This window comes from Epinephelus moara, chromosome 12 (assembly GCF_006386435.1).
Source record: "Epinephelus moara isolate mb chromosome 12, YSFRI_EMoa_1.0, whole genome shotgun sequence".
NCBI lineage: Eukaryota > Metazoa > Chordata > Actinopteri > Perciformes > Serranidae > Epinephelus > Epinephelus moara.
In genome coordinates, this window is record NC_065517.1 from 27,453,396 (window position 1) to 27,476,802 (window position 23,407).

The following is a 23,407-nucleotide window of genomic DNA, read 5'->3' on the forward strand; positions in this document are numbered from 1 at the left end:
GATATCAAATGTGTCTAAAACCATAAAAAATCTAATAATTTTCTCTCATTTTTCTCCTCTCTGGATGTTCTTCTATCAGCCCCTCTCTCCCTCTGTCTGATTCCTCCCAGCCTGCTGTGTGCACACATGGCCACTGAATCTGTGCCACATGAATATAGATCACATACAATCCTCCCATTGTCCAATCCGCTCACAATCTATCACACACACACATGCTCCGGCAGCCCACACATTCAAATACATGCAAACGCGCACCTACGCACACACACACACACACACACACACCCATGAGGGCAGGGCTGCCCCTCCTTCTGCGACCGTATTTCTTTTCAGCCCAAATGGCTGAAGCAGGGAGGGGAGGGGGGGTGTGTGTAAGGGAGGGAGGGATGGGTTTGCAACAAGAGCTTCAATGGGACTGCAAATGATCCTTGAATTTGTGGGTAGAAAGGTTTCCCCTCTCCTCCCTCCCCCTCTTCCCCCCCTCGACCTTGCTCATCTGAACCTTTCAGCCTGACTCTGAAGTGCTGTAGACAGCAGTTTGAATTCATGTGTGTATATTTACACATGTTTAGTAACATTGGTCGTTTCTGCATTGTCTACTGTGCGCTGCTAAGTGTCTATTCACAGTATTTGCAGCTCCTCTTGTCCTTCAGCTTTAAAACTCTAAATGTGGGTAATATATCTTTGTAAATGTCATATTCTCTCTTTGAGAGTTCAACCTGTGTTTGACCTTTTCATAAAATACCGCTGAGTTGGGTGATGAGCTTATCATCAGCGTCCACACAGACAAAGAGAATATTATTTTCAGTGTATAAATAAATCTGCTACAGAGAGTTGTCAACTTAAAGTACATCAAAAGTGGCTGCTGAAGCTCCTTTTACACAGACATCGCACTATTTTATTTACACTGCCTTTGCATTTTAAGCCAAAACCAAACGTCGGCGACATCATGCTGCTCCCGTGTGTGATTTTAGAAAGCATGCCGGCATCCTGGAAGCAAAAGAGGCACAATGGGTGTGCATATAAGACAACAAGAAATACATACTCGTCGGCAGCACTTTGTAAACAATTCCACTGGCATAACATGGCAATAATAATCATTTACTGTCCCTGTTATATGGCGGCTGATCTTGTCCTCTGCTCTGTGGCTAAGGAGCTCCAAGACTTCATTGTCTCCCCAGTTTGCAGATATTTTCGGTTGCTGTTCTTTTTTTTTTTTTTCTTTTTTTTCTTTTTTTTGAGTTAGCTGCTAACTGGTAGTAGCTGCTATTTAAACCTCCCAGCAGTGGGTCACACACATGTCATCAGACATCACACCCATCCTGTCCTGCAGGTGGTCCTTTTTACAAAGACATTGATTCCGTGTTGTTGTTACATCCGCAGCTGACTTAAAAGCAAGACAACTCTGTCCCCCAATTCTGCGATCGTACTTTAAGAATAATGGCACGATATTCACATCTTGAACTGGTGGAAAAAGGGGCTAGAAACACAGCAGGTGCCATGAAGAGTTGTAATTGTATAGGATTTCTTTATCTATAGGAGCAGCAGCTCGGTCCGTGGGGACTTGTCTTGGGAACCGGAGGGTCGAAGGTTCGTGTCCCAGTTCATGCTACTGGGCGCTGCTGAGGTAACCTTGAGCAAGGTACTGAATCCCAGCTGCTGGGGGGTGCCTGTCAATAGGCAGCCCCCTCACTCTCTAATGCTTTCTTCTTTTTCATTTTTTTTTTAGAAAGGTAATGTACAACCAACAATCTACATTAATGTTCTAGTCTGTCTTATCAATGTTTGGTTGAAAAGCCTACCATAAAGTTACAATAATCCTACACTAATAGCCGTATATAAACCATATATAACTATGATTCTACGGTAATATGGAAACCAGTGTTTGAGTGTTTCATATTAAAGCTGAGGAGTGTCTGGTGAACTTTAAGTAAGTGTCGAAACAACTAACCAACTAATTACTGTATCATAGGGCTGCAACGATTAGTTGACAAATCGATGGCTAATCGACTATTAAAATAATCAGTGACTATTTTAGTAGTCGACTAATCCGTTTCTAGTCATTTTTCATAGAAAAGTACTATAAAAGTACCCCAAAATACTCTTACTGCAGATTCTTACGTTCAGATATTGGCAGCTTTACACACTCTCCCATTACGGTGAACTAAAACCCTTTGGCGTGAGTACGAAACAAGACATTAGATGACACAATTATGGGGTTTGGGAGAGACAGACCAACATTTTTCAACATTTTAACACATTTTTTGATAAAATGATTAGTCGACTAATCAAAGAAATAATCGACAGATTAGTCGACAATGAAAATAATCGTTAGTTGCAGCCCTACTGTATCAGCATAGATTCTTTGGACTGTCAAACAGGAAGCAATAAGAAGGCTTTGAGTAATTCTGAGTCAGGTTTATCTCAGTCATAAACTGGGTCTGCATCATTGCCAAGCTGGCATACGCCTACAGTGTGCCAAATAGGCTGACACACCGTCTGATAGTTATTGTAGCCAGCAGATACGCCATACATGCTGTTAAATTGCAGCAGCAAGAGCTGTTTTTATGTCACCATGACCACATGGCCCAAACAAGTCAAGCTAGATTGATAAAGACAGAGAACTGATGAATGTCATGTCTTACTTAAAATCATATTGTGAACATCACTGTCCATGCAGGCAATTATTTCTCAACTAGGAAAGCTATATCTTGTAGGCTGATGGTTTAAACAAAGTCTTTCACCACGTGTCAAACTTTTTTACGCTAAACCTTTGTGAGTCCTCGTGTTCTGTCAGTAGCCTCTGTTTGGCTTGTGTCTCACACTGTTTGGCACGCGTACAGTATTAGGATCATTTATGCAGACGCGAGCCCAAGCGGCATCACTCATTAAAGGGCCTATTGTTCTCAGGACCATGTCCACACACACACACACACACACACACACACACACACATCCACACACACACACACACACACACACACACACACACACACACAGTGGGACAGACAGGTCAACAACTCTATCCGCTGAAGGAGGGCTTCAAATCTAGGCCACCTCTAGGATTAGGGCTATCCATCCATTCAGCCATACCTCCATACATCCTTCCGCACATTCCCAGTGATGAATGGAAGCCCCCACCCAAACCATATCAATGTTTCATCTGTTCATACTCTAAGCAGCATATGAAGGAAGCGTGAAGGACTCAGTGGATGAAGCTTGGACCTCAGAGGAAGAGCTTATTCTGTATGACAAACATCATCGTCAGGGATTAAAATGAACGTGATTAAACAGCAATCCTACTACTACCAATTAATAAATCATGATAACCTAAGCTGAGGCAATATTTGCTTCTGTCTTTCTTCCTTATTATCCATTATTAACTAATCCTCAAAGCTAATTCTGAATTAATCGATTATTCATTTGGTAAGATGTTGCTTTGTATAACTAATCAAAAAACAGTTTTTTGAGATTGTACAACTGGTTTTCTACCCATTTCATTATTTGAATTGCTGATAGAACAAATGACACTATCGAGCAATTATTAGCATTTTAACACAAGATCTCAACACATGTTCATTAGTGTGAGGCCCCGTGGCAAGGCAATGATTATCTCTTCTTGTTAAACAACCAGCAGTGTGTTCACGTGAAAAGGTGGTGACCCTAGGAGGAAAAAAAAAAAGAGAAACTGGGCGATGTGAATAATTAACAAGTCTTGTCGAGATGTTATAAAGATTCATGGGTGAACGTGGCAGAGTGATCATAATAAAGGAGAGATTTTAGTGATGCTCTTCTCCTTTCTTTGTCTTCACACACCATTTGGATCTCCCTGTCAACCTGGCAGAGGCAACTACAGCTACACAACTCTCTCCCGTACACACCCTAGTTGGTTTTTACCCCAGACTGTTGAGTTTAATTCCCTCCGGCCCAAACTCTATCATTCGATCAATCCCCAAAACACACACACACCTCCCTCTTTCGTTCAATATCGTAGTCTATCAAGCATCCGTTCAAATTCCCAAAGAGCCTGAACCCGGCATCCAACACACGAGCTTCCCCCTTCATCTGACAGGTCTCAGCTTTTATTTTTCTAATTGGACTTAAGAAGGGAGAGCTAAGCTGGCTCCCTAAAACCCCTCAACTCTACCTGATCCGCCTAATGTCAAATCTCTCTACCTCTTTTCTCTCCATCCCCAGGTTTCTTTCCTCTTCTTCTTCTCTCATCTCTTTCTTCCAGACATGAGTGCTTTCATGACTGCTAATGTAATCTAGCCTGTATTGATTTTACTCTCCCCTCTTACCCCCCCGTCCCTCTTTCTTTCCTTGCGCTCTCTTGTTCAGGCTCTGACCTTGCACACCTTCCCATTAGTCAGTAGAAAACCTGCGAGGTGGAGATAAGCAGGAAAATGTGAGGTGTGGAAAACTGGGCCAAGTTTTTTCTTGCACACGTGAGTGCACGGCAGCACTTTGCATCTGTATGCGTGCGGCATCGTGGAACGCATTTCTCAGCGGAGTTGTTACAGAGTCACTAGAACTGAACATGTGAATGGATTTAGACAGAGGCAGGCTTGTTGCTGGGAGGTCACCGGTTTGAATCCATTAAGTCAAGTGAGACAAAAGCTCTCATTTTCCTTTAACAATTTAGGGTGAAATGCCTAGTCTAAAAACAGCAACAAAAAAAAGCGTCAAACATTTGGTTTACAGCAATTTGAAAAAGGGAAAAGAAGCAGCTCTTCAAATTTGTAAACTTGTCTGCAACAAATGGCTGTTTGGACTTGGATGGCTCGAACAGGAAATGTACCAAAAGCCCTAAAAATTTAATGAATAAAAGCACTACATCATACTTCTCTTATCTAGACCCATCTCTCTTTTTCTGTGAATGAAAATCCATAATTTATGGCATGTAGAGCAACATACTCGCTCTCTAATCCCTTCCCCCTTTCTTTCATCCCTACATCTCTGTGAATGAATGCGTAGCACCAGGGGTCAATGGGAACCCGATCGCTTTGGTCTCTCGGAGATATAGAGCAAGGCATGAATTATCTATCAGCGAAGAGAGCAGGGGAGGAAGTATAGCATGATGAAGATTGTTGTTCTTTACAAACTGTATCATTATTGCCATTTACCTTTCTTATATCGCATTAGTAGTTGTCAATTTACACAAGGAATTAAACTTCTGGCATTGGTTGGTATGTCTGAGATGTGTAATTAACTGCACATACAAAGTATTCATGGTATGATACAGTAGTGTTTTGACGATGGCGATAAAACCCTTAAGATGGGTCAGGAAAAGGCAAACACAGATAAGAGGGAAACAACTCTCTACGGCACTCGTAAAAAGGCAGTTAAGCAAAGTTAAACTTCAAACTCACTCCTGAATAAACACAACTCTCTCTCACACATAACACACACATGCACACACAACACACACACTGAAACAAAGGTGACAGAGCAGCTGAGCTGAGTAAACAAGCTGTGATCACTGTTTTTCTGGCACTGATGATTTTAGCATGGGGTAAAGTTCCCACGCACGGCACACCCACACACAAACACATTAAAGGAACAGTTCACCTCAAAATCAAAAGAAGGAAAGATAGATAGGTAGTTATGGTGTGAGTTGCAACTCAACAGCAATGTGTCTTTTCAGAAATCATGATCCGGTTAGTCAGGATAATCCACAGACCTCATTGTGAGCAGTTTCATGTGGGAACTATTTTCTTTCTACTGGGTTAAAAGCATGCCTTGATTCATGGATGCAAGGATCGTGCTTGTGACAGCACGAAATGCAACATAAATGGTGTCTTCTCAGCTAAGCTGTAAGGTTAGCTAGCTTAGAGGTGCTAAATGAGCTATCAGTAGATGCATGCTTCCTTCTGAGCAAGGATACAGTTGGTGGGAGTAGTTCAGTAGGAAGAAATAGTTCCTACATTAAGCCAAGCACCACAATCTTTACTAATAAATAAGTAAAAGGAAAAATATTTATTTTTGATTTTGGGATGCACGGTGCCTTTAAGTTCAATAAGCTGCAGGACTTGGTGAATGACCTTTTAATGACACCAAACTCTTGCTGTCTCCCTCTCAGCCCTGTCTGTCTCTCGCGCTCTTTCTTTCCTCGGTTGCACTTATGTCTGTTAAGCAGACAGAGGTTACTGGGTAACGCCAATCCTCCTTCCTCCCCCCACTCCTCTTGCGGTGTTTCCGTCTGACCTACTCCATTGAAGCAGCTGGGATTCCATCACACACACAAACACACACACACACATACACACACACACAAACGCACAAACACACACTCTATACATTCGCACAAACAATCTCACCATCCTGTAACTGCTTTCAGTTGCTGACTGTGTGTGCATATACATGTTTAGACGGAACAGACACACAGCTCATGCAATAAAACGCAGACAGCCAGCCGTTCTATGTCCACCATCAGAAAATCAACATCGCATCAGCAGTTTATTTGCATGATTACATTCATAATATGGCGGGGGTTAAAAGAGGTCCGACTTGAGGGGACTTCAAGACTCACTTCAAGCTACTCACGTGGCTCACAACAACATATAAATTTAGTGAGAAAGTTGTGTGTGCAGTGGTGACTTAGCATGGCACAATTCTTTATCTGTCGCTTCAGTAAATAGAGTGTGTAATTTAAATCCAGTCAAAGCTCACTATGTTTTACTTTAGTTTTACTTAAGCATAAACAGGGGAGATTTGATGTACGTTCAAGTCAGCAATGAAAACCTCTGCATTTTGTGAGTGCGTCTGTGTGTACGCTGGGTTATTCTTCTGAATGAAAGGCAGTGGGGCCTCCCTCTATAGGCTGCTCCTCCTTTGTGATCCATGAGAAAACCCTCCAAGTCCGGTTGACACCCTGCAAACTACGCGCTGAGCGTGCACACACACCATCACTTACATATTCAGGCTCTATTCTTTGTGTGTGTTTTCTGCTTCACAAGCATATGTATGTGCATATCCTCGCCTTGATGTGGTGACACACGTATGTTTTCTGTTCAAACACCGTGTAGCTGTTCTCACACAGTTTGATGTGTGTGCATCAGAGAAATGTCTTTCAATACTAATGTGGGAGATGGTATCAAAAGCAAAACTTTGCACAAAGACTTTAAAAAAAGAGGAAGAGACGGGAAGCAAAGTTAGCATCCACAAACTGTTAAAGGATTGTTTGATGTGGTGGAAGCAGAGCCATTCTGCTGAGTAGAGATGCGAGGCAGGATAGGAAGGGCAGCGTTTAGGGAGACAAAGGAAACAAGGGAGACAAGATAAAGACAGCTGGGAGAGAAAAGTCACGGGTGAAGGGCAGGGAAAACAGATGAAGTGAGAAGAGAGATAGATGGAGTGTAAACGCAAAACATCCAAAGGTAAAGACTCCATATAAACAGTTATTATACACACAAACATATACAAAGGCCCAGCAGGCTTGGCGGTCATGCCTAATTTTCCCTCCCCTGGCGTCTGACCCTGCCGACCCCCTTTGAAATTTAAGCCAGGATAAAAGAGAAAGAAACACGGGGAGAACAGAGAATAAATACACCTCTGTTGGAGCAAGTGGACAGATAAGACTGTGCTAAAAAACAACGTCAACATGACATTTTCTGCCTCAGCATGGTAGTGAAACAAGAAAAGCCTAAAAACAAAGGCAAGCACAAACTGACAAGGAGGCGTGCAACTGTTAAATAAGTCCTTCCTATATATTCATTCAACAGGCAAACTTTTATAGCCTAATGTTAGCACCACACAATAAAGGGCGGGTCACTCTTAAAATGTACACGCCTGTTGAGCAGGGCATTAAAACGCTGTTCTTTTACGAGCAGGCTGATTTGTACGCCTGAGCTTTTGGTGCCTTTAGGGAGGGTGGCAGTTTTGTTGCTAACTTGAGGTGTTTTATGTCCCCGTCAGGATGGATTTGCAGCTAACCGTCCGTTTCCCCCCAGCAACACAGTTTGTAAATCTAATGCAATCCAACCCCACTGGCCTGTCACCCCCCCTGAAGTTGGCAAGACAATGAGATGAAACTGAAACAGGACCGTTTGTAAGTTGGAAAGACAACATTCTGTGCATGTTTTTCCTAGTATTTGGATGGACTAAAGAATTTTAAATCAAGTTTTTGGCAAATAAAAAAATCATCTATTGGATGGATTGCCATGAAATCTGGTACAGATATCCGTAGTGCCCGGAGGATAAATCCTAATGGCTTTGCTAATCCCTTGAGTACTCCTCTAGTGCTACCATGAGATTAAGTTTTATAATTGATTTTTTTTTTTAGAGAAATGTCTTCAACTTTTGGATGGATTGGAACTGGATTGTAATTCATGCATTTATGTTTCCCTCAGCATGAACTGTGATAAGTTCGGTGATCTCCAATGTCTTCAGGGCCATCATCGGATCAAAATTTTAACTGGTCCAATTCTTGGTTTTATGACCAAATACTTTGCAAAACTAACGACATTCCCACCAGTCTGTTTGTGTTTAGTGCTTACCAAATATTAGCATGTCAACATCATTGTGAGTACGTTAGCTGACTTTAGCATTTCGCTCGAACTCTGCTGTTTGGAAGTACAGTTGGCAAGCATGTCCATTGACTCTTTTAGACCATGTGTTTTTACCTGGCATTAACCTGCGTCTCAGGCGATCAGATCAACTCTAAGTACAGGTGTGAATGCACCCAATGTGTCCTTAGAGGGCCAGTGTGTAAAATGGGTTGAAAACAGTGACATCAGTGGTCAAATTCTAGATTGCACGGCTCACTCGCTCACCCCTCCCGTCGGGTAAATGGCGGTGGCTTCGTAGGGACAAAAAGCCTTGCGCACGAGTTTTTCAGGAGTAGGTCTATCTAGCGATGAGGTGAATGTTTATTTAGAAATCTAAACCATGTTACGATATTGTAATGAATCCCTCACGAGCAGGAGACAAGAGTAGCGTTCGGGAAAAAGGCCAGTTTATTTGAGCACTCCAAAAACTCCGGTAACACTCCAGGTGGTAAAAGACTCCGTCCCAAACTCTGACTCTTCTAGCGTAACACACACACACTTCATACACACATACTCGTTTACACTACCTAGTGGGGACCCCCTCCCCTCTCTGCTCCACCAATCTGCACACTGACTGACAGCGTAGCCTGTAAACAGAGCTCAGCTGTTTATTTAGCCTAGCAATATCTCCAGACTATAGTAGCAGCAATGGACAACTTTAAACGCGATTTTGAAGAGTTTCTTGTAGCGGACACAGACCCAGAGCCATACCTGTTTGAGCCGGAGCATACAGATGAGGAACTCCATGTGTTTGATGCTGAGCGGGCGAGAAGAGAGGCTGAATGCACAGAATGGGATTCGGTGCTACTGCTACCATCGTTGGGGAGATATATCATCAGGAGGAAAAGCGCCGCAGAGAGTGCATCACAAGGAGTGAAGTTGCGTCTTCTTTTCCTCGCAGATGACGGTTCGGGTTCATTCTCTCCTGTTGCGTGGTAAGTGTGGTCCATTCGCAAACTTTATAACTAAAAAAACTTTTCACTACTCTCTATCGACGAACTACTAACACTCTCTGCTGTTTCCTCCTCCTTCTTCCTTCCTTCCGCTGTCTTCGTTGGTTTATTTATACACGCGAAACGCGTTCTCTGGCTGGCTGGATTGTCCGCTCGGTCTGCCGTACATACATGGCGGCGCAAGATGGCGACCTCTCTAAAGCAAGGCCCTTGCTATATATATATATAAAAGCATAATTATAAGGCTACGAAAACCAAACGAATTTTATTTTATAGCGATTATACACTTATATAAACATATTAATGGGTAGAATATTCAGATTCAGATTTGACAATAAACCATGCCAAATATTACACACTGGCCCTTTAATGCATCTTAAGATGCGACTGCTCAGACCACATTCTGAGGTGGTCTGGGTTCCATATGGCCACATCGCTGTAGCAATGTGTACGCATGTGTGTCCTGGGCCACACTATAGGAGTAACTACTTGGTCGACGTTTTCTGCACAATGACATTGTTGTAAAGTGCAAAAGAAGAAGAAGAAACCAGAAGAAGAAGAAGAAAAAACAACAGGTAAAATGGATTTTTGTGGGTGGAGGACAGCAAAACACATTGTGTGATTTCTATTTGGACACAAAGAGCCAGTACAATAGAAACTGGATGATTCATATTGCAACCTGATGATTCATGAAGGCAATTCAAAGAAGCAACACTATGCCTGCTGAAATCCAGGGCAACGACAGCAATGGTGACAGTATGCACCTAGTTTGAGAAATTAATGTAAATGGTATTAAAAGCAACAAATTTGGTCTTTGCAAAGAGAAATGATTTACGAGTTTATTTGCATGTAGAGCGAGAAACAAGATCCCATCACAAGTGATAACTCGAGACGCATCCTAATGCCAGGTGTGAACACACGGACAAAGAGCTGTCCGTTTGGAGCAGCAGTAGCTCAGTCTGTGAGGACTTGCCTTGTGAACCGGACGGTCACTGGTCTGGCCTCGTGCGGACAATACACTGAGTGTGGACTGGTAGCTGGTTCAGGTGCCAGTTCATGCCCTTTATCAAGGCACCAAACCCCCAAACTGCTTCGGGGCGCTTGTCCACAGGCAGCCACCTCACTCTGATATCTCTCCATCAATGCATGCGTATAAGTCCTGTTTGTGTATGTGTCCGAATTTCCATTTCTTTCTCGTCCAGTCACCCAATACACGTTATTACCAGGTCTAAACAGGGCCTTAACCTTGCTTTTTCTATCTGCCTTTGATAAATTCTGGTCAGCTTCATGTGTAACACTCCATGTTTGTTTAGTGCCACAGCTGAGCAGGTAAGTCATTCAGTGCTGTCCTTGGTTTGAGCATCACAAAACATTTTATTTCTGTCAGTTCAGCAGCATTCAATTATTCAATAAAGCTATTCCTGCTCAGAATCCTGACGATGCAACACATGTCTGACACGCTATTATAAAATAATTTCCCAGTGGAAAGATCCATTCAGCCACTGGTAGTGTAACATAAAGACGGACCCCTGGCAGCCCCCGGACTACATTAAGAGCCATTACCATCCAGTCACGCTGTCTCCACTTATATTGACTCCTGGCCCTTCTCACTCCCTGGTGGACCCTTCGAGGACCCGCCACATCAATAACCACAAGGCCTGAGTGTGTTCATGTGTCTCGCTGGCGTACAGCAGGCTGACATCATTCTGCATGCTTCTATATGTATGGGTGTTCAGGTTATTGTGCATGTGTGAATGTGTGCCTGCAGCTTTAAGTACAATCTACTGCGTTTAAACAACAGACCTGGTCACACATTACAATCCTTTATGATTTTGGTGTCTTTGTTGCTGCTCTTGACACACATGGTCTTGCACATATAGGTTATAGGACAATACTTGTGCCTATAGTCAACATGCATACAAGCATGTAACCACACTCAACTTAATATGCACACGCACGTACGCACATCCACGCAGGGACACCACATTATGGTGGTTGCCACGCTTGTTTCCTGACCTACATTTCAATACCAGGGCTGTCTGCCCTTCCCTCCTGAGGGCCTGTTTGTGTGCATGTATCATTAATCCAATTTTATAATTAACTTCACACAAAAAAAATTGCCATAAATCTGACGCAAACACACAGACGGGATACACCGTGGAATGCCTGTGCAGCACCAGACGTACACATAACACACATAAACTTCAAGACCGTTGATTAAAAGTGTGATGTGAATAATGTCCAAGCTGGATGACGACAGGAATCAATAGGTAGCAGGTGGAATATTACTTCATTTGCTTTATCAATATGATTCATTAGCATCAATACTTCACTGCACACTTTACTCTGATGGCATTTTAGCTGACGCTGCAATCAAGACACTTTTCAATCACCTGCACGACATCAGCACGGCGACAAAAACTGAGAGCAGAGGTAATAAATATTGCTTATTTATTGTATGTTGCACACATGAGCTTAGGTATACAGCAGTGTATTGCTTCTGCTGTTACCGTGACCCTCATTCTTAGCTCATGCTGCTGACGAGAGGGTCTTGGTTTAGACACAGAGGCACAGAGACAGACTGAGCTAATTTAGGTTAAGTGCCTCCAGTAGCTCAAGGGCACCAAGCAACAAGCCACCTGGGGCTGGCCTGCATCACAGGGAGGGAAGCCGAATGTGTGCATGCATGTGTGCGTGTGTGTGTGTGTGCTGTATTGAGCAGCGGTACCAGTGGGAAGTGGGTTAAAGCCATATCAACTACAATGTGTGCATGTGTGTTTATCTACAGTTCCTCCACCGCTGGAGCAAAATTGACACTTTGCCGTTTGACCCACTTCCCACATTGCACCTCACTTCTCATCAGCAGCATCAGTAGGTCATTTGGGGAGGGGAAGGTGGGGGTTGCAACACCAAACCATCCAATCAAGAATCAGAAATACAGCCAATTGACCAATGACCACAAATTTAGGAAGTGAGCAAGACAATCAGCCTCGAGGCTGTGGGACAATCGGGGAGTTGGATGTGAATTCTGGTGGCTGGCATTGATTAATGTTATTAACCAATTCATTTACAGGGCATGATTGGATTTGGCTGTTCACCAGGGCCATAATATCGATCCAGTTTAAATCTCCTCTCTGTTAGTTGGTTAGAGAATGCTCTGCACATTCTACACTGCTTTTACAAGGCACGGACACTGTGGATAAACGAAACTCTTGATTTTTGCCACAGTATAGCTCTGCAATGTCATGCTGTAGTCATATTTTTCAGGTCCCCTGATACCACAACTGACTGCTAATTCTGCTAAGTTACTGTCTGGTGATTTCAAAGTTACTGTCTGGTGATTTCAAACAGTAGGACTGTTCTTTTACTCTTTGGTAAAAGTTTTGTGAATAAAACCTGCCTACAAATCGAGCAGAAAAGGAAGCCTTAAAAAGGACTTTGGTAACGCTGATTATAGTAATAATCAAATGAGCATTTACCAAGTAGCAACCTGAGAAGCTTTAAAAATAAACTGCAGTTCCTTTAATGGCCACTTGAGGCTAGCTCCAAGAGCAAAATTATCATAGACCCCCATGCTGAAATGCCCAACTTTACAACCGATATAAAAGCAGCAGAAGCAGGGAACGGGGGTGATTTTTTATATAACTCACCGATTTAACTGTTAGTAAGGCTTAAAGTTTTGCATAATTAAGGGTGTAGTCAATTGAGTGACAGATTGGTGCCATCATTTGAAAAGTCACTAACACAATGACAACACTGATTAGGTAACATAACCATGGCCCTGGAAGTGTAGGTGTAGCCGAAGCTGTCACTATTTCTGTGTGTTTTTAGTTCATGACAGTTAATTGTAACTTTTAGGGCACCTAAAAAAAAAAATCTTCCTCAGCATTTGGTTGTACTGAAAGACCCTTTAAGGCACCAGTTTTTCCAGAAAGTTCATTTAGTTTTATGTGTTTTAAGCCTGTTTTTTGCTAGCGAAAATTACCATTGGCATTATCCAACTTAACCATAGCTGTAAATGAACCTTCCTAACCAGGCTAGCAGCTAGCCTAAGGGTTAGCTCCACCCTCTTGTCCAAATATGGTCGCATGTGGCTCCAAAAATCCAAGATGGCAATGGCCATAATGCCAAACTCATGTTTCAAAACGGGAATCCCCAAACCAGTGGTTGACATCACGTTGGATACATCTATTATTTTTAAAGTCTGTGGCACCTACTCACGAACCCTTAGTATTCATCGAGTAAAATCAAGTATGATTTTTTTTTTTTTTTAAATCAAGTCAAACTAAGAGGAATTATGATAAATATACAAAAACATGTAAAACCCATATCATACATTGCCACTGCATCATAAATTCTGGATGCTACTGACCCATTGTTAACAAAACAGATCAGAGAACAGTATAACAATCATCATTATCATCATGTGATTAAGTCAGAGGTCATGGTGAGCTACAGGTACTGCTCAGACTAAAACTATTATCTTTCTTTGTACAATTTTCCCAAATATGGTTTTATAATTTCCAACAGAAGTACTATACATAAATGTCACACTGTAGTCATGCTGCCCTGTGAGTGTGTTGTAATCCAGTGGTGAGACTGAGAGGGTTAAATATGTCTCAGTACAGGCTTAATGCTCATTACATGACGTGGATCAGTATCATGTGTAAAAGACACACATGTGTACACACGGACAGACTGACACACTGTGATTGGTGGTTTCATCTGACTTATCAAGCAGACTCAGGGATGCACACAGGTGTGTATGTGTGTGCACATGCATGAGCAAAGCCTAGGTTCCTCTATTGGTAATCTTATGTTGAGACCTCGTCTGGGAGAAAAAGCAGGACCCAAAATCCACTTAACCCCTCCCTCCCTCCCTCCCTCCCTCTCTCTCTCCTCCTCCTCCCTCTTTCCTTCTTTATAAACCACCCCTCCCTCTCCGTCCCTCCCCCTTCTGTCCCATCTGAGCAATAATGGAGGGATGGAGGCATTAATAGAGAGAGCAGACCTCTCTTGGATGAAATGAGTGCGCCCTCCTAATGGGCCCCGGGGGAAATGAGACTAGCTCCCTGATCAAATACACCCAAAATTTAAGACCGCCGTGATTCCAAATTAAATTCCTTGTGACACCTCATGTGTCTCTTTTTGGGGGGGATAAATGGGAGCCTTCTGTCTGATGGGCGATTAATCCAACTGTAATTGTATCTGGTAATTACTACAATCCAATCAATTCAGTCTCACACAATAAAGCGTTTTTATGTGTGTGCTGTACAGTTATGTCTATATTGGTTAAAACTGATGATTCACAGATGATCAGCTCTGAAACTGGGGACTCAGAGCGCCGCAGTTTCATCCACTGGATGAGTCCCTGTGCTTGTTTGTATTATACCGCCACCTTGTGGGGAAGAGTAGCATCTGACACAACTGTACTTTGTTTTCCAGTGACATCCTGCATAGTTCTCTTTGGTTAACAACAGTGTAGGAATGTAGCTTCTGCTATAAACAAACAAAATTAGAGTCCAACTGTCACCAGTGCACGCTCCCCTACAGTTTTACAAGCAAAGAAGATGGCTGTCGCTTCTCTACATTTTTTCCCTCTCTTTTTTTTGTCTTTAACTCTAATCCATCTACGCACGTGGAGTGGAAAACCCTCGAAAAAAGAGACGTTGCTATGGTGAGGACAACTCATTAACGAGACAGATTTAAAGAGGCTCTTAAAATCACTTTCTCTCCCCACCCTCCCGTCTCTCCGTCCTTTTATAATCAGCCTCTATGGGGGGACATGAGCTTTTCAGAGGCTTGGCTTTGCTTTCTGAGGCTTAATGGAACCTCCAGCTGATTGGGACATAAAGAGGCCTGCGGCTGAGGGGAAGGCTGAAAGAGTGAGACCGGTGCTGGGGTACATGGTGGAGTCGTGAGGGGGTCTGTGGTTGATGAGAGCTGAGAGTGGAAAAAAGAGAAGGGTTACAGAGAGGAACAAAGTGTACTGACCAGAGCAATCAGGTTATTCTTTCGTGGTTATTAGTGTTTGAACATTTTTAAATGTTGTGTGTTCAACCAGTTGAACAAATTTGCTTTACTGACATTTTGGATAACTTAGAAATTAGATTGTTTACTTTGGTTTTCTATTTGAATTGTTGAGTTTTATGATCATTCCAATAAAACCGCCTGAACCACTGTGCATGTTAAGTGTTTACAGGTCATTACTGGTGCCCAAATAAATGAAAGCTACCTTTTCTTTCTGCGGTTTGTGTAGTTTTCCTTGGGTTAAAGAAGACAGTGTGCACTTTATGTGAACCCGTACTGTAGAAGTAAAGAATGTAACCATGTGTGCAGACGGTGAGCAGACTGGTCAGTAGGGCAAACGGGGCCAGAAACCTCGGAGGGCCAGACTCAAAGCAGCATGAGGTGGAAAAAAGCTCCTTGTAATTGCAGCGCTCATTAAAGAAATGAGCTGTGACTGAGGTAGGCGCAGCTGAGGAGTGCTTAAACACACTTATCCTGCACTACGGTACAATTAGATTTTTCAATTACTCACAACAAGACCACAGTTGAACAGACTGAGGGTAAAGAGAAGGGCAAACGCTGATGTTGGCGCAAACACAGGTGAGATTAAATCTTGAAATCGCATTTGTTTTTCACAGCCTGTTGGCATTGTGAGAGTGTTAAAACAAGCTCTTGCGTTCATAATGCAATTGTTTTTCCAGCGCAGATGAGTTTCAGCTTATCATGACTTATTTTGTACGTTGGATAAAGAAACCACTTTTGCTGATGTGAATGAAAAAATGAACTTTATATTGCTGCAGGATGTTTGTGATTTGACTGCAGGCATACAGAACATACAAGAAAGCACACACAAACCTAAGTATACCTCACCATCAGTTATACACATGGTCACCCATTTAACTGTTTGTATTAAACCCTAATTATGCACATAAATACCACAAATACCCAGGAGCCAGAAAGAGGAGATGAGAGACCAGGGAGTGGAAGATCCTAGAGACACCCTAGCTAAAGATCTACATGTGCCACCTTGTCAAGAGCCCTTTTCGTCTTGTTCCTCCACAATCTGGGTGACATATGGTGCAATACAGTGACCCGACCTCTAGGAGGCTCCCTTTGTCAACAGGGAGCAGGCAGCAGGGTTGGAACAGCTCAATGAACACACTACAGTTCATGTAAGTTCATTGAGTGAACGAAGAAAGAAACAAGATCTGCACAACACAAAAAAGAAACAAGATCTGCCCCAAAAGAAAACAGAAGCACAATGAACAGTTGCATTATTCAATATTATGTACTATTTATATTATTATAAAAACCAACCAATGCCCTGCTGTTTGAAAGCTCCCTAAATGTCCCTCCTGACACATTTGGTCAATGTAAAGATAAATGTCTCTGTAGATTCCAGTGATTATCCGTCCTGATGTGATAATCAAGCCATTAAGTAAAACTCAGTTGTTCACATATGGGGCCGTGAGGGTCTCTTACACCTGATCCCTCTTGAATTAAACACTGTTCTCCCTGACTCACTCCTCTCCTCTCCTCTCTCCTCCTCCATCGCTCCCAGTCTGCCAAATGAAAAGCCAGCTGAGCTCAGACTCGCACTATTAATCTCAACAGATTATCTTATTACAACAATTTGTCAGGCAAACGACACACGCACACCGAAAGACAAAACCGCCTCCCTGGAATATCCATATGCACGCTATCTTGTGTGACATTAGATCCCATTTAAATAAAAAAAAAAAAAGGGATTTGACAAATTACATGATATAAAAGGGTCAAAAAATAAAACCCGCAAATCTTCGATTTTTTTAAAATACTTTAAAAGAAACTTAAATTGCTTCGAGCTAAATGTCATCAGTGGATGGTTAAGACATCCTTAAGATATAAGCAAAAATTTACTTTTCCAAACATGTAATTTGCTTCACTTTATGAGCAGAAGAACGGAGGAAGGACAAGTTTGCTAGCTGAGCTGAAATAATAAGTTGATTGACAGAAATTTAATCTGCAACTATGTGTTTAATTGATTAATCGTTTCAGTTATTTTTTAAGCAAAGATACCAAACTTTCAGCTTCTAAAATATGAGAATTTGCTGTTCAGTAAACTTAAAGGGTTACTTCAGTATTTTTCAACCTGGACCCTATTCCCCTTGTTTTTTTTTTGGGGGGGGTCTCAATGATTAATGGGAACTGCAACTTTTGAAACTGGTCCCATATTAAGCAAGAGCACTGCAGCAGATAGCCACGATGCAATGTGCATCGTCAATTTTTGTCCACTAAAAGTTCTTGTTTTTGCCACTGAAAGGCTCAGGTTGTTATTTTAAGTGTCTGACAACTTCTAGAAAGGATCCCTACAGTGATAAACCATCTGGAAAGGAGTACAATCCTTTTTGTTTAATCAGAAACAGCCCTGAAATCGTTAGCCGAACCCACTAAAATCCATTAAAATAAATAGTTATAAAAAGTCGACAGAAACAAAATAAAACTCACAAAGACCGTCTTGGTTCGTCTATCTACTGTTCCAACAATCACCAACTCTGGATTGGTTGAAATAAACACCTAATTCACCCAGTTAGATGTCAAAATATGCTGGCTCTATTCACGCTAAAATTGCTGTTTATTCAAATGCAGTCTGATGGGTTTGGTGATGGCAATGTCAAGGCTGTTTCTGGCAAAAAAAATGTCTATCTCTGTAGGATCGTTTCTATAATGTTTTCAGACACTTAAGATAAAATCTGAGCCTGTCAGTGGCATTAACAAACACTTTAAGTGGACATAACATGACTGTGCACAAATGCCCTGAGTGGTTATACTGCAGCCTGTTTTGCCGTTGCTAGCTTGCTCAATACTGAATCAATTTCAAACAATGTTGTCTCCATTTGTCACTTAGATACAAAAGCATGGGAAACTAGGGTCCAGGTTGAAAAACACAGACATTACCCTTTAATACATTTGGGTTCTGGACTGTTTGACGTACAGAACTAGCAATTTCGCCTTGAGATCTGTGAAATTTAAAAGGTATTTTTCACTATTTCTGACAATTTTTTAAAAAAAAGTAATAATTAATCGACCATGCAGCCATTGACAAAGAAAAAAGTACAACCAATACAAACTCAGACGGAGTCAATGGAGAAAACAATATATGTGAAGCACAAAAAATAAAACATGCTGCCTGTGTTCTATGGATGAATAAATACAAAGACACCAAGATGCACACACACACAGAGACAGAACCACACCAAACCCAATTACCCAATATTTGTCAGCGATGACTTCATTAGCCTTTGGTCACACATGATTGAAGAGCACCTGTTTAGCCAATCACTAGCCAGCCATTACCTATTAGGCCTTTAACAAGCTGAGAGGTCTCCATCTGTTAGATACACAGCTAGCTATTACCCACCGATTACCCTTCACCTCCTTTATCTTCCAACCAAATGAATGTCTAAAAAGATGGTGAAGACGGTGAGGATGTGGATTTGACTGTTGTAGCTATAACATTCAGTCGATAAATGGAAAAAGACGAGCAGACATGCACTCATTCATGCAGACACAAACAGGGTTAAAGACGTTATCAATGAAAGAGATGAAGAGGGAGCGGGAGAGATGGTGGCAGACAGTCTCTTTGAAGGAAAACAGAGCCTGAACCCATTTTACAGTTGAGTGACCCCAAGCAACCCCTGACCTCCGATTCCCGACAGTGTGTGAGTGTGTGTGTATGTGTGTGCGAGTGTGAAATCCCCTTCTTTTCATCATCTCATTAAGCCGTGTGTCATGCTCTCCACTCCATTGTTCTGCAACATTCAACCTGCTATTGGGGGGGTTTTCATGCACATTCAGGACTAAGTGTGTGCTTATCATTACTCATCTATATTTGAGTGTGCATGAGTGCGGGTGTAAACCAAACTAACAAATGTCATTGTGTTGTTATGAATGGCATTTCACCTCAAGCCCTAAAATCCCTGAGTAAGAGGAACGACAAGCTGCTTTTGCCTGGATGTTTTTCTGCACAGGGAGAGAAAATGTCTAATAAGCTTTCGTTGACAGTCAGTCAGCAAAACAATTTAACCTCAACCTCAAACCAGAGTTTAGGGCACTGGGTTAGAATAACTAAACTGGTTTATGAGAGGGGAAAGAAAGCATAAAGAGAGGGGAAATAAGGGCAACCATAAACAGATAGTTTGGATTTTTTTAAGGGATGTTGTACAAAGTGTTTATCCAGTGTGTTACCTACAGTAGATGCCAGTCGGCTTGCCCCCAGTTTGAAGAAGCAGACAGGAGTACCGCCACAGAAGCTTAGCAATGTACTGCTGTGGTTGGGGGCAGTAGCAAAATGTGTTTTAGCCACTTAAACAAACCACAATCAGTTTAAGTGTATGCTATACTTCAAATATTTTCATGGTTTTATCTTGCTGTCAGACAGCACTCTCCGATGGGGAACTAAAACTGTTATATCTCTCCCTTCAAAGCCACCAGACACCTTTGACAGTAATTTTACCTCACAGAACATGGGAGCTGCTGGTCTACCGCTACCTCCATCTGTTAGTTTATATTACTGTGTGACTTTAGTGAGTCCAAACTAACCTTTTAAAACACCAAAGTCACACAATAACATGCCTGCTTCTCCAAACTAGGAGCATACCGACCGCCGTATACTGTGGGTATAACACTGACTATGTATAAGTACCTCATACAACCCCAATTGCTTTTGTTTCCCGTCTCATAATCTTTGGAGGATGAGAGTAATAGAGGCTCTTTTTCCTCCGCTTTTACTACATCCAACGTTCATTACCATGACTTCATTTTTAAATCAGGGTGGCTCTAATGGAAATTGAACCTGCAACTTTGAGCCTCAATCGACTGCCCCTGTTTTTTTCATCTTGAAAACATGCTCATGTTTTTGTGAATGAATCAGTGAAGGGGAGACAATGACAAAGAGCTGAGGCCAACACCAAATCTCTCCTGATTCCCCACTAACACAATTATATTATCCTAACTGATTTTCAGCAGCGCTTCCCCCCATAAATGAAGCCAATCCATTTCATTTGGCCTCATCTTGTTACTCTACGAGCCTGGTCTCCCTCAGGTGCTCTTCCCTCGGGAGCTGTTGGCACCGATTGGTCGATAGCTGAACCTGCCTTCCCACCAAGGGATTACGGGGGATCCGGTGGAACACCTGCTCCACCACTAAACTGATATAAAATAAAAGGAGGATAAGGGGAGAGGCCGATGGAGAGAGAAAAGTGTTGCCATGTCTGATCTACTGTGAGAAAATAAAGATGTATGTTAAGAACTGGGGAGTCGTCACAGACATTTTGTTATGCTGTATTTGCTGCACTGATTATTCCAGGTCTGCTGAAAAGTTAATAAAAAGATGTGGAAAAAAGAATTGGGAAATCAGGTAGAAAAAAGACTGAGTGTGACAGCACAAGGCATGCAAGGAAGATGGGCAGAATAAGATGCATGCATATTGGAAAACAGAAACAAATGCACACAAAGGACGTATTAGCAGAACTCCCAATTTGAGCGTGTTGTGCTTATAAGGGTCGTCTGTTCAGCGGTGCATGAACACACAGCGACTGGGAGGTTGATTCAACCTACAGAGCCCAGACAATACTGTACCCATGGCAGCGACATCTTGAGCTGTCATGGCGTGTTAGCCAAAGCAGGCGTGAGGACGGGCCGCACTCGTCTGGCGGCATATTGTTACGCTAAACACACAGGGGTAAGGGATTCGGTTTAAGATAAATATACATGCAGATTAGCATTAGAGGGTAGTTATTAAAGTGGATGGATAGGCAAAGACTTGATATAGGATAAAAACAAAAACAGGAAACAAGTTGCAAAAGTTGCACCTAGCCCTGCTTTTGCCTTTTTGGTCGGCCACTGGCATCGGAAGCACTATCAAGTACAGTAACGTCATATCCTTGAGTAGTCTCGCTAATAAATAATGATCAAGTGACAGATCTCGTGACATCCTTCAGCACTCTCTCGCATCTCCCTGATGGCTCCTTTATGTAGTGGCGGAGGTGAAAGTGGGTCACCTCCGTAACCCCAGCAGTGTCAGCTCCATCACCCCTTTGCTGTCAGCTCTGTTACACTTCCCTGCAGGCCTGGCCCATCACCTCCAGCTGCTAGCCATTGTGTCTGGCTCCCAGGGGTGGCCACCCAGGGGAGTTATGATGTCCTACTGTCCCACAAGAGAGTGGACGCAAGCATGGCCATACATTCATTAAGACGGACATGCACACACAATGTGACTGATGTGAATAAATGCATGATCAAACCCATGTCCAAGCACAGGGAAGTCTTTAAATATGCATATAATAAACCAGATATTAATAATTCCTACACCAACACAGATTTAAGACAAATTCGAGCATGCAATATGGCAGGTCATGTATTTAAGCATTAGCAACAGTGTTCATCAAAGCCGTTCTCTGATGGTCATCCAGTTATTTCCTAAAAGAGCCTGGACACCACACCAAAGGCCAAAGGTCTCCGAGGTCACAAAGCCACAATCTGTGTAGATGCCATACGGGACGCCCAGCATAACACACGCACTTGCACACACACACAGACAGACGGCACAGATCACTCAGTTACAAGGGGATAGAAATCACCTAATAAGAAGCGACAAAGCCCAGCTTGGGAAAAGCTTCCGCCGCATGTGTCGTGACGTTTTGGCACTGTGACAAACAGCGTGTAATTATTGCTCACAAACAGTTGAGGTGATTTAAGTTCTCTTTGAAGCAGGAGCTGAGAAAAACACACCACAATCATTACTGTAGCAACACAGCAATGTGGTGTCACATTAAGTCTGCTAAGTCTTACTAAGAGGCTCACAGAGACTGCTACCTGGGTAGTCCCGCTCTGAAGTTGAAGACAACAACCCCTATAATCACGGTGTGTTTGAGTTCAAATGAGAGAGGACAGAGCTACAGCCAAATTTAGTTAACAGTCCGACGCATTGACAACACTTAAAATCTCTAGCAAAGTAACACCTTTACAACTTCAACCTGACAAACTCCAAATATCTTCTTCTATCTTGTCTGTACCTTTGTCATCCGGGAAGGTTAGCGTTTTCCCTGGCGAGCCTTTGACGTCTGGTCCAAGCAGCGGTTTAGGTGTCCAGAGAGAGTCCGCCTTCTGATGCACCTTTGACACCGAAAGTAGGCGTTTGCGCAGGCAGCCCTCTGGCCTGGCGGGCCTGGGGCTTGGAAACGCCTGGGGCTGGAGGCTGTTCCCCATCTTGTTGGCGGGCAAGAAGGAGCACAGAGTTCGCTTCTCGCCAGAGGGGTCCTCATAGCAGGCCCTGTGCCAGCAGCTGACCACCGGCTCTGAGGAGAGGCAGCGCACGTATGTGATCATCCCCTGCTAAGACCTAAACCCCCCCAACGCCCACCCTCCCCTGTGCTATCCAGGACCAAAGTCCCCCCAACTCCTCCTCCTCCTTCTTGCACGACACAGTCTCTCCCTGGACAAGCACTTGAGGTGGTGGGATGGAGGGGTGACTGTGGGAGACCTCCCCTCTTACTCCCAAACCCTCAATAGGCCTCCCCCTCTCTTTCTGGGAAGATAGGACGGGGGTTTGGAGGTTTCTGCAACCCACAGGGGACCAAATCCCCCCTGTCTCCTCCTACTGTTTTTGTCCTTCCTCTCCCTCTCAGCGGATCCTATTGACTTGCATTGATTTGCCTGACAAAGAAAGGCTGTGCACAGTGTTAGATTACAAGATTTAACTCCAGAACAAATATTTCACAGACGTATTGCAGCATAAAGCTATTAAAAATCCTGCATGATTGTCAGTCAGGCGTCTGGCAGCTTGCAAAAACAAGACTTCCGACCCTCAAAAATGACCACAAGAACTTTTCAAAACACTCCAAAGATGCAAAAATA

The 23,407-nt window shown here is 42.9% G+C and overlaps 1 protein-coding gene across 2 annotated transcripts in view; it reads right to left on the reverse strand.

Moving 5' to 3' along the window:
* Nucleotides 1–23,407, reverse strand: part of nhsl1b (NHS-like 1b) — a 70,785-nt gene that overhangs the window by 36,393 nt on the left and 10,985 nt on the right. The window contains exon 1 of one of the 2 annotated variants that reach the window (XM_050058355.1): nt 22,567–23,051. The exons of the other annotated variant lie outside the window; for it this stretch is intronic. Within the exon in view, the coding sequence (XP_049914312.1) occupies nt 22,567–22,879 (313 nt within the window). The 5' untranslated portion in view covers nt 22,880–23,051. Of the gene's footprint in view, nt 1–22,566; nt 23,052–23,407 lie in introns of those variants that run through there. 2 annotated transcript variants of the gene reach the window in all.